Source organism: Excalfactoria chinensis, chromosome 3 (genome assembly GCF_039878825.1).
Source record: "Excalfactoria chinensis isolate bCotChi1 chromosome 3, bCotChi1.hap2, whole genome shotgun sequence".
In the NCBI taxonomy this organism is placed as follows: Eukaryota; Metazoa; Chordata; class Aves; order Galliformes; family Phasianidae; genus Excalfactoria; species Excalfactoria chinensis.
Window position 1 is genome coordinate 62,312,739 of NC_092827.1, and position 13,908 is coordinate 62,326,646.

Here is a 13,908-nt window from a genome sequence, read left to right on the forward strand (position 1 = left end):
AGTTGAACAGTAATCAAATTTCACTTTTTGTGTTTTTTCTGGGATACTGGCATTTACTTCCTTCTTCTCAAATTAAGTAAGCACCTTAGGAGGGCAAACATACATTTAGAGGCAATTGGGATGGGAGATTTATTTATTTATTTATTTATTCTTCATGATAAAAGGCATTCTGGGGTGCAGAGGATGGAAAGATTAAACTAGATGACATGTTCATAATGACTGTATTTCAGAATCAGAATCAGCCCAGAACTGGGAAGCTGTGGACAGTAATCTTTCAGAGGAAGGGCGGAAGCGTTATTATATCAATGTCTGCCATAAAGTGCTGAAGAGAGGAGGAGCTTCCAGCTGCCCAGATGATGCTGCTATTTGCTCTGTAGGTGAGTCCTTTTCTTCTTGTCTGTAAGACACTGAAGGTTTAGCAGATCCTCTGTAAGTTGAAAGCAGCTGCACTGTTTCCAGTTACTTGAGGAAAAAAGTTGGGAATGTATTTCCATTGTGCTCCAGAAGACTGTAGGAAACGTTATCAGTAGGCTTTTCTGTAACTAAAGAATGATATTGCACTCTTATTTGTAGTATAGTTTTGGGAAGGTAGAAAAAACAACAACAACAACAACCAAAAACCCATAGCCTTATACTTTATTTTTCCATTTGTCTAGATAATGTTTTCTTCATGGTATAAAATGCTTTCTGGGGGGAAAAATGACTTTCTTGTCTTTGTAGATAATGAAAAAAACAGCAAGAATCTTGGAACGTTTGTTTCTCCACCTAAGAAGGTTGGAGAAAACATTCAACTTACCTATTCAAATGGAGATAGCTGTGGTGCTAACAAAAAAATCAAAACTATCATCACTCTTATATGCAGACCAGGTAAGGTCTTTGATCTAGTTAAAAACTGGAGGTCATCTCCTGTTCCTAGGAATGAGTACTGTCTTAGTGTATGTCTCTAATTTTCTTGTATACAAAAGTTGAAGAAATGTGCTTTGTTTGCTAGGATAATAATGTAACTGCATTTATGTTATGTTTTATCTAAGTAGTCTTTAAAGAGTTTTGAACAGTCTTTTAAGCTGAGATTGCCTCAAACAAAATGTATATTTAAGTGGTTAAAGGAAACACCTGGAAGCCATAGCAAAAGGCACTTCCTATTTCCAGTTTGTCTTGGTGGAAGACTTATTCTGAAATGCAATTGTATACTTTAACAGTCTTTTCCAAAAAGTGTATTTTGTTTCTAAATTGCTTGCAGTGTACAAAATACCGAAGCATTTGCTTTTTAATATTTTTAACTTTTTAATATTGTTCCCTCCTTATAATAGCCCACGAGGGAAATAGGAATCTTGTGGTTTTTGTACCTCAGCCTGAGGAAGATAACTTTTCCAGGGGTGCTGGTCATCAGGTCATGTGCTAGTTCCTGATAAAGCTATTGCTTTGTAGCAAAGCTCCAGGTTTGCAAGTAAAAGGAAACTTCCTCTGAAGTGTGAGATATACTGCTCGATCTGTTACTGGGTACCATCTTCTACCCCTTGGCTAAGCTTGAGGAGGAGCAGGGTGCAAGGAACTTGTCTATAAAGCATTTTTGATTCCGTGTGGTCCTTGTTTTTAGATGAGAGGCACTTTAACTGTTAATTCCAGTTTGATGTTGGGAAGGAGTCTATTGCTAGCCTTGAATTTGTAGTTACTCTGTCAAATGACTGTACTGACTATACTGTATGCAGCTTAATACATTGCTCTTATGATACCAGGTGATCTAGAAAGTGCTCCGATCTTGATGTCTGAGGGTGTATGTTCATTTACTTTTGACTGGTATACTGCTGCTGCATGTGTCCTGTCTAAGACAGAAGGAGATAACTGTCAAGTCTCTGATCCTCAGGCAGGTAGGTTAAGTATCTGCATGTTGGCTACATTTAAAGACCTTGAGGAAAGAAATTGTTATGGTGCTTAGTCATCGTGCCTTTCAAAACTGAAGTGAGTTCAGTGCGAGCCTAAGTACCTTTAGCACTTCAGCGCAGCTGTTTTAATTGCATGTGTATGGAAAGTGAGAGCAGCATGAGCATTAATACTCTGCTAGTGTGTTTGGGAGAAGAATGGTTGTTACTTGACTGTAGTAATATTTTGTGTAGGAAACGTGCTTTATATTTGAACTTGTGCCTTTCTGGAACAATTACATGAAAGTAGACTTGTTTATGGGGATCACATCTGTATGTAACAACTAGCTGTGTAACCAACCAGTGGAACTGAGATCTGATAGATGACAAGAAAAAGTGGAACTCATAGCTTTTTCTTCTGTGTTAGGCTTCTCTTTTGATTTATCACCACTGACCAAGAAAAACGAGTACTACACAGTTAACACTACAGAATATTTGTTCTACATAAATATCTGTGGCAGTGTGCCTGATGAATTGTGTCACACACAGTCAGCAGCGTGCCAGGTAACACAAGGGTGAGTAACTGATTCTCTTGCCTGTAAAAGATTTCCTGTTGTGTTATGCGTTGTCTGTGTAACAGCAATTTGCATTTAAAATTGTTATTGCACTACTAGAATTCAAGGAATTTGCATATCAAATATGTAAAATAGTGTGTGGTAGAACAGTAGTTAGGCTGCCAGTTATTTCATGTAAAGTGCAAATATGATTTTGCTTGCATTTAGCTTTTGAGACTGAGAGTGTTCATTGCTCCTTCAGGAATATGGTGCTTTTTTTTTTGGGTGGTCTTATGGGAAGCCAGGAGTTGGACTCAATGATCCTTGTGGGACCCTTCCAACTTAGGATACTCTATGCAGAATTCACTGCAGGCACTATAACTACACTTCATGGGAAGATAGTTAGGCTAAATCTGACAGAGCTAGCATTAAGTTAAAGCCTCCTAGACCAAACTTGGACTTGATCTAAGGGCATGTGAGTCTAGTTGTTGTCCATAAGTGGGAAGACTTGCTGTTGTGCAGTCCTAGATCTTCTGTCCTCAGGTAACTGCATGGATCCAAACTGAGCTTAGTATTTAAAATACATAGTTTGAAAATATGAATTTTCTGTCACTATAGAGAATGCAAGGTGTGATTTCCTCTCCAAAGGTCACCTATTCATGTTTTAAGTTTCCTTCTGGTGGCACTCTTCATCCTGGCATGCTTTGTCTAATCACTGTTACTTAATCCTTTTGTCTTATTTTGGAATCTTCTATAAACATACCTAAGTGCCTACTGTTTGGAATACTTCTCTTTAAATTTGAATTTGGTTCAGCCTGTGCTTTTTTTTCATTTTTAGAAGGGGTCAGTCTTGGAGTCTTGGACTACCTAATTCCAGACTTTCGTATTATGATGGTCTGATTCAGTTGACCTACAAAAATGGTACTGCTTATAACAATGAGAAGAAAACACTGCGATCTACCCTTATAACTTTCCTGTGTGATCATCAGGCTGGAGTAGGTCAGCCTGAATATCAGGTGAGAAGTTATGTATTAAAGAGGGAAGTTTCTTTGTCCGTAGATTTTGGTAATAATCACTGTTAGGCTATTGCAGCAGAGATTTGTGGATGCAAATATCTGTATCTATAAAGCAAGCTGATAAAGGAAGCAGTTATTTCTCTTGGTGTATCTGCCAGTGTCTGTGAAGATTGTTTTGCCTAGTGAACAGCATGCTGTTGACCTGTGTCAGGTTCTCTTGCCTTGCTATTCTCTAGTTTCTAGGCTGTGTAATTAGAAATGCTTTCCATCCTCTTACGTTCCTAGTTAGAAAAAACAAGTGTAATTGTTCCTTCAGATGAAAAGTATGTACTAGAACTGTCCTGTAACACAGCAGTTATACAATGTTCTGGTTTTCTGTTGTGGGATTTTTTGAAGTATTTCTGGTATTACAGCAGGGAAATAATGACAGGATCAACATGGAGACAAACAGAACACAAAGCAATCTGAGCAAATATATCTTCCAAACCAAAGGGAAATAGCTTAATGTGAAAAGGAGTAGCTTTGATTCATGTAGTAGTCTGTAGGTCAATTGATGCTTTCATAGGTGTTTTTGTTTATTTTGTCTTTTTTTTAGGTAGAAGATAGCTATACCTACAACTTCAGGTGGTATACTGAATATGCCTGTCCTGAAATGCCATTGGAATGCATTGTGACGGATCCCACCACCATGGATCAGTATGACTTGTCAAGGTAAAAATGAGAGTCTCTGTGTGAGCTTAGCTGAGCTTAGCTGTTCTAGGTTTGTTCTGGCTTAGACCTTAGCACTGCATGATGGCTTTGTATGTAGGTAGCGTTAGAAAAGTCATCTGTTATAACAATGTGAACTGCAAGTACCCTGAAATGTAGATATTTCAATCTAGTGTATTGACCCACTTCCCAAGACTCTCTGATTTTTACTATCAGTCTCTACTGAGACTGGCAAAGCAAAAGAGTTAATGTATACACATATTCTTAGCATAAAACTTTTCCTTTCCACCCAGCTTAGCAAAATCAGAGAAGAGAGGTCAAAATTGGTATGCCATGGATAACTCAGGACCAAACGAGCGCAAGAAGTACTACATAAATGTCTGCCGACCACTACTTGCTGTTCCAGGATGTGACAGACGAGCATCTGTGTGTCAGATGGAATATCGCCATGATCATGTGAGCAGCCTTTCCATCCATCCCAGCTCAGAGTTGATTTTTGAGGTGTTTAAAATAAAGGGGTCCACAAGATGAACACATGCATTTTGACTCCTTGGTACAATGTACAGTGGTATCCTGTGTATATATCATTCTTTCTTCTGTTTTAAAAATAGAGAAGCCATTCTGGTAGCATTATTTTGGAACCTTCTGTTCTGGATGTCCTGTCTTGTATAAAGCTTGGATTGGAGCATTTGCCACTCTACTCTTAGTGTTTAGGCTTTTGAATAAGTTAGTCAGAAGTTGCCAAGAGAAAAAGGGTTCTGGTAGTGTTCTTCTGCTTACATAGTGACTTTTAAGCTTTGCTAATCATGCATATATGCAAGGTCAACTCTAAGAATGGCTAGAGGCTTCAGCATAGTTTTAAACAACTTTACAGATTACACTGTATTTATTTCACTTGAGATTACTGGGCTCCCTAAACTTCTAAGCTGTGTAGCTGATGTGATGGGGTGGTTGTTTTGAGGCACTATAGACACCTTATCGTAAAATAACTGTTTTGTGGCTCTGACATTTTAAAGATGTGGACCTATATATTTTCCTTCCACTCTGTGTTTGAGAGATTTCTAGATTTGATTTGTGAATGCAATGCAGGGAACCTTCTGTATACAAGATTACTGGATTTTTTTCTTTAACTATTTTAAGAACTGTCCTTTTGAGTTCAAAATTGCTGACAGTTTTTTTTTTTTCCTAGGATTCTTACTATGAAGTCACATCTATCAGTAATCTTGGAGTTGCCAGCAAAGAACTAGTAGTTGAAAGAGTTGGTCACATTCTTCTGACTTATGCAAATGGCTCTGTTTGCATCAATGCTGATGGGAAGAAAACTTCTTACACCACCACCATCCACTTTGTGTGTTCCAGGGGCACTCTCGTAAGGACAAATTACCATTCGGTTGTTTTATCATAGATTTTCTGTCACATGACATGAAGCTACCTGAAAATTTATAGCATGTAAGACTTAAGATTAAGGGAGGCTACTTGAGGGCTTACCATTATTTTTTTTGCATTTCTATTTTAAATTGGGTGCATTTTTCTGGGTTCTGAGACGGGGTATTTCATCATAAACAAGAGCTAATTAGACGCTAATGACCCTAGTGGGGACTGATGCTTCAGACTAGTCTAATTAGCATGAAAAATTACCTTTTTTTAGTTACAGACATTGTGGAAAATCTTAAGAGGAAGAATGTTGAAAGTGCATTTCCAGACTGAGCTTCTGCATCTCTGCAGTTTGATTCTACAGGAGTTCTTAATTCTATAGAACTTCTGCTGATACAAATCCACGTGTTAATGTTGAGACTCTGGTGGCCAGTGGGGAAGCTAATGATGTTTGCTTAAGTCTTTTCCTGCTGGTGTGTGAACCTGCAAGTTTTAATTCCCTTACTTTTAGTGGTCTTCCCAAGAGAAATGGTGAAAATCCGAGTCTCAGGGCAGTTATGAGCTACTTTAGTTTTGTATGAAAGCACTGAGATCAAGTTTGACTTCAGTTATGTCAGCTAATAGTATCTTGGAGTGCTTGATTTTTGTTTATACTGTACCATATATCCCAAACCTTCTAGGGCTGAGGGCCATTGGTAGGCTACTTTTAAAGAAAAGTCTCACAAATGTGTGAAGGTCTTGGCTATTGTTTTTTTTACTTGATTCTGGTCTTCTATCTGCAATCCATTTCCAGAATAGCAGCCCCCGGTTTATTTCTATTCAAGAATGTGTGGTTACGTTCCTATGGGAAACTGAAGCTGCTTGTCCAATCAAGGAAACAAAAGATGATTCTCAGGTAAGAAAATCTCACAGAACTTGCAGGAGTTGGAAAGGGACCTCAAGAAATTGAGTACAACCCCTCCTGCTAAAGCAGGTTGCCTACAATAGGTTGCACAGGTAGGTGTTCACATGAGGCTTGCATGTCTACATAGGAGACTCCACAGCCTCTTTGGTCAACCTGTTCCCGTGCTCCATCACCCTTACTGTAAAGAAGTTCTTCTGCATGTTAGTATGCAGCTTCCCTATGTAGATGTTCTAGGCTGTTACTTTTTGTCTTACTGCTGTATGCCACTGATAAGAACCTGACCTCATCCATTTGCCTTCCACCTCCATTTAGATACTTAGAAATGTTTATCAGATCCCCTCTCAAACTTCTTTTCCCCAGGCTGAACAGACCCAGGTTACTCAGCCTTTCCTCATATGGGAGATGTTCAAGGCCCTTTGTCATCTTTGTGGTCTTCCACTGAACTTCTTTTAGGAGATCTTATTATTTTTTTCAAACAGGAGGGCACAGAACTGAGCCCAACAGTCTAAATGTGGCCTCACCAGGACAGAGTATGAGTTTTTCTAGCTTTCCTGTTTGCTGCGTTTTCATTACTCTGGGAGATAATGTAATTACAGTGAAACATGAAGTTGATCATGGTGGAACTTGGTGCTATCTTACTGTTTTCTTTTGGTGTTCATAAAGCATGTAACATTGGACAATAGTGTTTCATTGCACACTGAAAGAGCACATTCCATGACATTAGGTGCTTCGTTCCCTTATGAGGCTGCTAGTGGAGTTGAGTGCTTTTTAACAACTTATGTTATCCTTGTTTATGTATAGCTGATCAAATATGTACAATGAGCCACTCAGTTACTGTTTAGAAGCCTCAAAATATTGCATTGATGTACAAATATCTTTCAATTAAAACATTTGCTCTAGCTAACCCAATAAATAACATCACTTAAATTACACTTAGCTTTACTGGCATATGACCAATGTCAACAGACAACTGTGCAAAAGAATTCCATGAAGAGTTGCTACTGTCAGAGCTGTATTCTAGTTGTCAAAATTAAGTTGCTGCTTGGTACATAGAACATACGTGCAAATCACTACTTTGGCTCTCTGAGAAAGTTAGAAATAGAATGTTAAACAAAAGAAATGCAGAGGTAGAGAATAATGCTGTTATAATTTTTATTTTATAGTCCTGCTCTGTGCGAGATCCAAACAGTGGGTTTTTGTTCAATCTGCAGCCATTAGCTGCAGAAAAGGGCTATACAACCACTGGCATTGGGAAGACCTACTTGGTAAGGATTCTGACTGTACAGTCTGTTGCTTTTTTTTTCTTCTGGTTATGCTTAATGAGTTGGAGCTTTTACTCCATCCTCTTACAAAATTTAAGTTGGCAGAAAAGCATTGTACTTGAGAATAGAAGATAAATTGATTCATCATTCAAAATAGTATTTAATATTTTGTTGTATAGCAAAGCTAAAAATTAGTCACACCACAGAGGTATCTCTAGGCTGTGCATAGCTAGTTATGTACTCAATTGTATAATACTGGTTTATTTACTAGTGCTAAAAATCGGCAGTGTAAGCCTATGAGAGATTAATTTATCCATGTCAGTATTCTTAATGTGCTTTATGTGTCTTGTTAGTTTTAGACTATCCAGACAGTATCATAGGATTTTTGACTAGCTAAATCACATCCTGTTCCTTCAGTCGGGTGAATTTGTGGACACTGGGGGTGTTGTTCCCGTGTAGATAGTTGTCTTGCAGTTCAGAAGTGGTAGGCATTTCATAATGCTTGAAATTAGGCTTCAACAAGAGAATTTCACTGATGCAGAAAGACTATATAAGCTTAACTTTTCTGAACCAGTTAACATTGTGTACATCTGTGTGGTTTTAAAAATTCTAGCTAAACATTTGTGGGCCTATGCCAGAATGTGGTAAAATCAATGGAAAACCAGCTGCTGGATGTGAAGCAGACAACCTGACATCAGTGAGAATGGTAGAATTGGACAAAACTCTTTATCTGTCTAGTGAGGGGTTTCTAACTCTTACCTACAGAGGTCCTCTGCTTGTCGAATCAGGTGAGTTCAGGAAATGCGCCGTGCAGTTTGTCTCTAATATTGTATTTTCTGTCAGTCTTCATTTCACACTTTGTGTAATAAAACCTCCTGGGTTTAATGCTAGTCAATTAAACAGGCTTAGCTCATGAGTATCTCATATGAGAAATTAAACCATGCTAAATGATTATGGTTCAGTTTTCAGAAAAAAATGTGCACTTCAGATCTACTGAAATTGGACAAAATACAGCACAGGATGTTTTTCCCCTTACTAAGTGAATGAGAAATACCTTCCCTTAGAAGGGGAAATAATTAAATAGAGAAAGCAAGCAAAATGAGCTCTGGCTCTTAAGTGAAATTATTGCTTTAGAGATTATTCACAAAACCGAGGCTTTATGTAGTTTTATTACTGAAAAATGATCTTTCAAGTATCTTACACTGTTATAAAGAGTTCCTTGAATAAGTGCTTTAGTATCTCGTGTACCTGCTGCGTGAATTCTAGTCTGTTTTGCAAGTAAAACTAATGAGAAGTAAAACCCAGAAGCTAAACATAAGCTCTCCAATTGTACCGAAACTGAGTTTTGAGCTGGGCACAGATCACATTAAAGGTTTTTTCAGGCACGTGTCTTGGATTAAGATGCTTCTGAAATGTTCTCTCTCTCTCTGTATAAATTACTATGATACGTTTATTTTTCACAGGCTTAAAACTTCCGTTACATAGCAAGTACCAAAACAAGTGATTGAGCTACCGTGTATTTTGCTGAGAGCTTCTGCTATTTTGTTTTCTCTAGGATGCAATAATGACAAATATTCTCCCTATTTACTACTTACGGGCTATGGAGAAGACTAAACATGCGTTGCTTAAAAAGCATTCGTATTAGGCGTTCTCTGGTTATTACACAACTTAAAGAACCACTCTGTGTTTGATGCAGCCTAGGAGTTACTGGTACAATGGATTTGATGTTTTGTAGGCTTTCTGTTTCCACAAACATGTCAAAGATGTGGGAAGCACAGTTCAGTGAATGTGATTACGCTCTTTAAAATGTCTCTGTTCTGTTCTCTGTTTTGCAATGTTACTTGTGACTGCTATGCGTTTTAGGGCAGTTCTCTAAAAATGGTTTGTTTTTTGTCATTCAGAAAATGTAAAAACAGAAGGTAGCACTGCCCTTGAAGCAGTTTAATAGGAAGCTGTTAGAAAATCTTAGTCAAGTGTTACCTGCTGCTGCTTTGTTGGATATTTAAATTGAAGTTCAAGTTCAGTGTTTGTTTTACAGGGAAGTCAGACACATTCACGGTGACTTTCATTTGTAATGATTCATATCCTGGAGAGCTTAAGTTTGTGCATGAAGAGATCAACAGTATGCTGAACATCCATGATACTTTTTTTGAGTTTCACACAGCTCTGGCCTGTGCTCCTGCTCCTGTAGACTGCCAGATTACAGGTAAATATGTACCTGGGATTCACATTGGCTCTGTGCAGTAACTATTAGAAGGATTAACTGACCACCACAGTCTTTTGTGGAGGCCATTGAGATGAAGATTTAAGGATGCCTGGTCTGAAGAATTTCGATACTTGAGATCTTCATAAAGGTGGAGAGGGAGAAGAATTAATTTGTTTGAAGCAGGTTTAAGTTAGAAAAATGGGGAGGAAGCTAATGTGGAACATAGGTGTCACTTCTGTCTAACTGAAGAAAATGGGTTAAATTTGTATTGTCTCTGGAGAAATGAACCTATGAATTGGAATACCTACTTGTGGTAGCTAAACTGCTCATCATCAAGGGAAGTCTGTTTTTTCACTTAGTGTAGTTGCTTCTTTCTGCAAACAGTACCCTTTCTCAGTGGGTATCTAATGAGATTCTGAACAACACTTTGAATTATTTGTCAATGAAATGTATTATCTGAAACTCAGTACTGTTGCAACTATCTTAGCAAGGCTTCCAGCTTACTGTACGTACCACATCTCTTCCAGATGCTGCTGGCAATGAGTATGACTTAAGTGATTTGAGCAAAGAGAGTGAACCATGGGTTGCTATAGATACTTCAAAGGATGCAAAGAAGCGAACGTTTTTCTTGAATGTTTGCAAGCCTTTGCCTTTTGTGCCTGGATGCCCTGGTAAGCCAAATGACTGATGCTTCTTGGCTTTTTGACTTTTCATGCTAGACCCTCTATGCAGAATGACCACCCTTGTTATTTTAAAAAGATTTCTTGAATCCTGCCTGTTCAGTTGCTGAACTTGACATACCTCACCTGTGTCTATGCAAGGGTTTAAAAGTACTGCAGTGCTCTTGGATTGAGAGCAGACTTGATATTAAACAGGACTCTTGCACTGAGATGTATAGGAAGAGATTTGGGGTAAATGTTTTCAGAGCAGTATTCACAAGTATCCTGACTTTTTAAAAGAAAAGGCAAACTAAAAGTTGATGCCTCTTACCTGAATGAATTCTGAATTTTTTTAGGGAGTTTAAAATAAGCAAGAAATAAGTTGAAATAAATTAAAGGTCTCAGTGAATGCAGGACAGTGTCTTTCTATCTCAAAGCCTTTAGGCAGACAATGTCTCTGCATTAATAGAAATGCATCTGCTGTGTTGTGCTTTGGGTATTTGAATCATTCTTAGTGCTTGAAGCTCCCTTAACGCTACTCCATTATTTGTCTTACAATCAATAAAAATAACTGGTTGTCAGAGCTTTGTACTAAAGTTTTATTTTGCTTTCCTGTAGGTGGTGCCATAGGATCCTGTGTGAAATACGCTGATAAAAGTGAGAACCTCGGAGTCATTCAGATGAATCCACAGGCTGCTACTGATGGGTCACTGAGCATTACTTACTTGAATGGTGATATGTGTAAAGATAAGCGACACTATTCTACACGTATAATATTCCAGTGTGATCAAACAATGGTAATTTGCTATGCTGATAGTTACTACTGAAGACTTTAGAGCTTGGAATTACCTATAACAGTAGAGACAGTATACTTTTTTTTTTGTAGTGGAGAAACTGGTTCTAAAATGCAGTGTCTTGTATAAAGACTTTTTCTCTTGTTTCTCCTTTCAGCTGCTTTTCTGAGTCTATTGAGAACAGTAATGGACTCTGTGAACTTTTGAGCTGCTAAAATCAGCTTTGTACAGAACGGGTTCTGCAGCTTGATAATAGGGACTTTAGACTATGCAACTGCAATAAAGGGTTATCTCTTATATGTTCTGGGGCTTGCAATTTAGTTGTTAGTACATCTGCTTCATACAACATTTTTTTATTTTTTTTTTTCCCTGTAGGGATCACCAGTTTTGGAGCAAGAAGATGACTGTGAGTTTGTATTTGTTTGGAGAACCTTGGCAGCCTGTCCTGTTCACAAAGCAGAAGGTAAGTGTGGTTAAGCTTCAAAATATAGAACAAATCTGTACAAAAAGCAAATACCTAGTAGAACTATACTTGCTTTTTTGTCCTGCAGATACTTCAGTGATGGATGCTGACTTTTGCATTGAAGTCTCTTTAGCACTTAGGTCCAGCAGAAGTACCTAACCTTAAAAGTGCAATTTAGGATGATAGTTAAATGGACTCTTGTATTTAGGGAGGAGATAGAGTAGTAATACTCTGCTCAAATCATAGTACTGCCTCAATCACAGTGAGGATTGCTGGTGCCTTGCAAGTATTGGTACTAGATTTAATGAGTGTGATTGATCCTGTGTTTGTCAGGGCATCCCTTTTTTCTCCCTGAAGCATGGAAACAGTTGTGAACTTAACTCTTAGTAGATGATGGTGGAGAGACCAGAGGGGACAATGAGTTTACAGTTGACTTTAGGACGTGCAAGAAGGAATTGATTTTTAAGTTCTGGTAGGCCCTTTGAAAGCTGAACATGCAGATATCTTCTCTGCTGTGACAGGCTTTGTTTTACAACTTGCAGATAACGCCTTGTGTAATATCCAGACTTTCAGTGAAGTACCTGTTTGCAACTGTAGTAGACATAATCGATACTGTCAGTTACTTACATGTGGTGCAAGAGGTGCTGCTCTGTCATATACAATTACTGTGCAGGATACTGTTGACAAGAGTCATGATTTTGAAGGGATAGAAACTTGTCATCGTGTCTTGGTACCAACTTGTTAAGGGATTAATGAAAAAACAGTAATCGTGTGATACTAGTGATCACTTGAATTGAAGTCTCAATCAGCAGTAATACTATAGATTTTCTGTCAGCTGGTTAGACCCATGAAACTAGAACTTCCTCAAACCTTTTTTCTTCGTAGACCTTGATATTCCCTTAAGCATAACAATTCCTACACTGATTGTCTACTAACTCTGCGGACCTCATAACTGTTCAAGGAAAATGCAAGACTGACATCTAGGACAACTTTTGCTTCAGCCTTGACATCACTGTTCTTTCCAGACAGTCAAGCAAATGCTGGACTTAGTGTTTCTGGTTCTGTCCATAGCCACCTTCTATGGTGAAGGAAGAGCCTGTGAGGACTGTTTTTGAAATATAGTGTAGCTCTTACATTTTGTGTTAGTGATAGTTATGGCTCATAGATATTGGGTTATATTTTATATTCTTGACTTTCCTCTAAAGGAGAGGATTGCCAGGTGAAAGATCCAAGATATGGTCATGTTTATAATCTGAAGCCACTTTCCAATAAAGACATAAAAGTGAGTACAGATGAGTATGACTACTACTTCAGAATTTGTGGAGAAATAACAGAACACTGCGGACCAGGGGCTCATAATGTGTCATCATGTCAAGTAAAGAAGAAGGACAACACTTTCAAAAAAGTAGCAGGTATGGCACTTGATTGGAAGGAACTTGAAGAGTGAAAGAATAGTAAGAGTTATTTGTCATGTAGTAGCTTCAGTTGTATGCTGGTTCATCCTGTGTGTTTTATAAGATAAAATACCCTACCACCTCTTCATGTGGAAGTAAAATCTATGTATAAAAAGAGAGTGTAAAGTCTTATATCTTACAGTGTAAAAAGGGTTGATATAATTCCTCTTATGCTGGGATATAAGAAATAACTAGGTTGTGTTTTAGAGGAAAGTCTAGGTCTTTCTATCAGTATTTTACTATGCCTGTATCTGCTGTCTGTATAACTCTATTGCCAGATGTGTTGTTGCAGTTGTTTACTGGATTAGCTGTTTAACTTTCTTTTCTTGCCTCTTCGCTTCTAGGCTTGCTTACAGAGAAACTGACTTTCAAAAATGGTTTAATAATGATTAATTACACCAGTGGAGAAAAATGTCATAAAATATATGAACGATCAACTGCCATATTATTCTATTGTGACAAGACTACATTAGAGGTTAGTTGCAAAACATTAAATTCCTGAATATAGTGTCTTCCAAGAACTTCTTTCTTCATAATTTGCAGGAGGGTAAGATGAAGAACGTGAACTGGCTTCCTTCAAGAACTGCTTATTCACTTACAGACTAGGCAGGAGATGTAAAGCTTTAATAAATAACTGAACTTACTATTTATGGAA

At 37.9% G+C, this 13,908-nt stretch overlaps 1 protein-coding gene across 2 annotated transcripts in view; it reads left to right on the forward strand.

Annotated features, from left to right (window-relative positions):
* IGF2R (insulin like growth factor 2 receptor) overlaps positions 1-13,908 on the forward strand; it is a 52,497-nt gene that overhangs the window by 19,670 nt on the left and 18,919 nt on the right. For both annotated transcript variants that reach the window (XM_072332508.1, XM_072332506.1), the window contains 17 exons: positions 231-377; positions 721-867; positions 1,737-1,868; positions 2,287-2,434; positions 3,252-3,429; positions 4,025-4,140; positions 4,431-4,593; positions 5,327-5,506; positions 6,305-6,406; positions 7,579-7,680; positions 8,291-8,465; positions 9,716-9,883; positions 10,411-10,554; positions 11,161-11,339; positions 11,712-11,799; positions 13,005-13,211; positions 13,598-13,728. In XM_072332508.1, the coding sequence (XP_072188609.1) occupies positions 231-377; positions 721-867; positions 1,737-1,868; positions 2,287-2,434; positions 3,252-3,429; positions 4,025-4,140; positions 4,431-4,593; positions 5,327-5,506; positions 6,305-6,406; positions 7,579-7,680; positions 8,291-8,465; positions 9,716-9,883; positions 10,411-10,554; positions 11,161-11,339; positions 11,712-11,799; positions 13,005-13,211; positions 13,598-13,728 (2,507 nt within the window). The remainder of the gene's footprint in view (positions 1-230; positions 378-720; positions 868-1,736; positions 1,869-2,286; positions 2,435-3,251; positions 3,430-4,024; positions 4,141-4,430; positions 4,594-5,326; positions 5,507-6,304; positions 6,407-7,578; positions 7,681-8,290; positions 8,466-9,715; positions 9,884-10,410; positions 10,555-11,160; positions 11,340-11,711; positions 11,800-13,004; positions 13,212-13,597; positions 13,729-13,908) is intronic.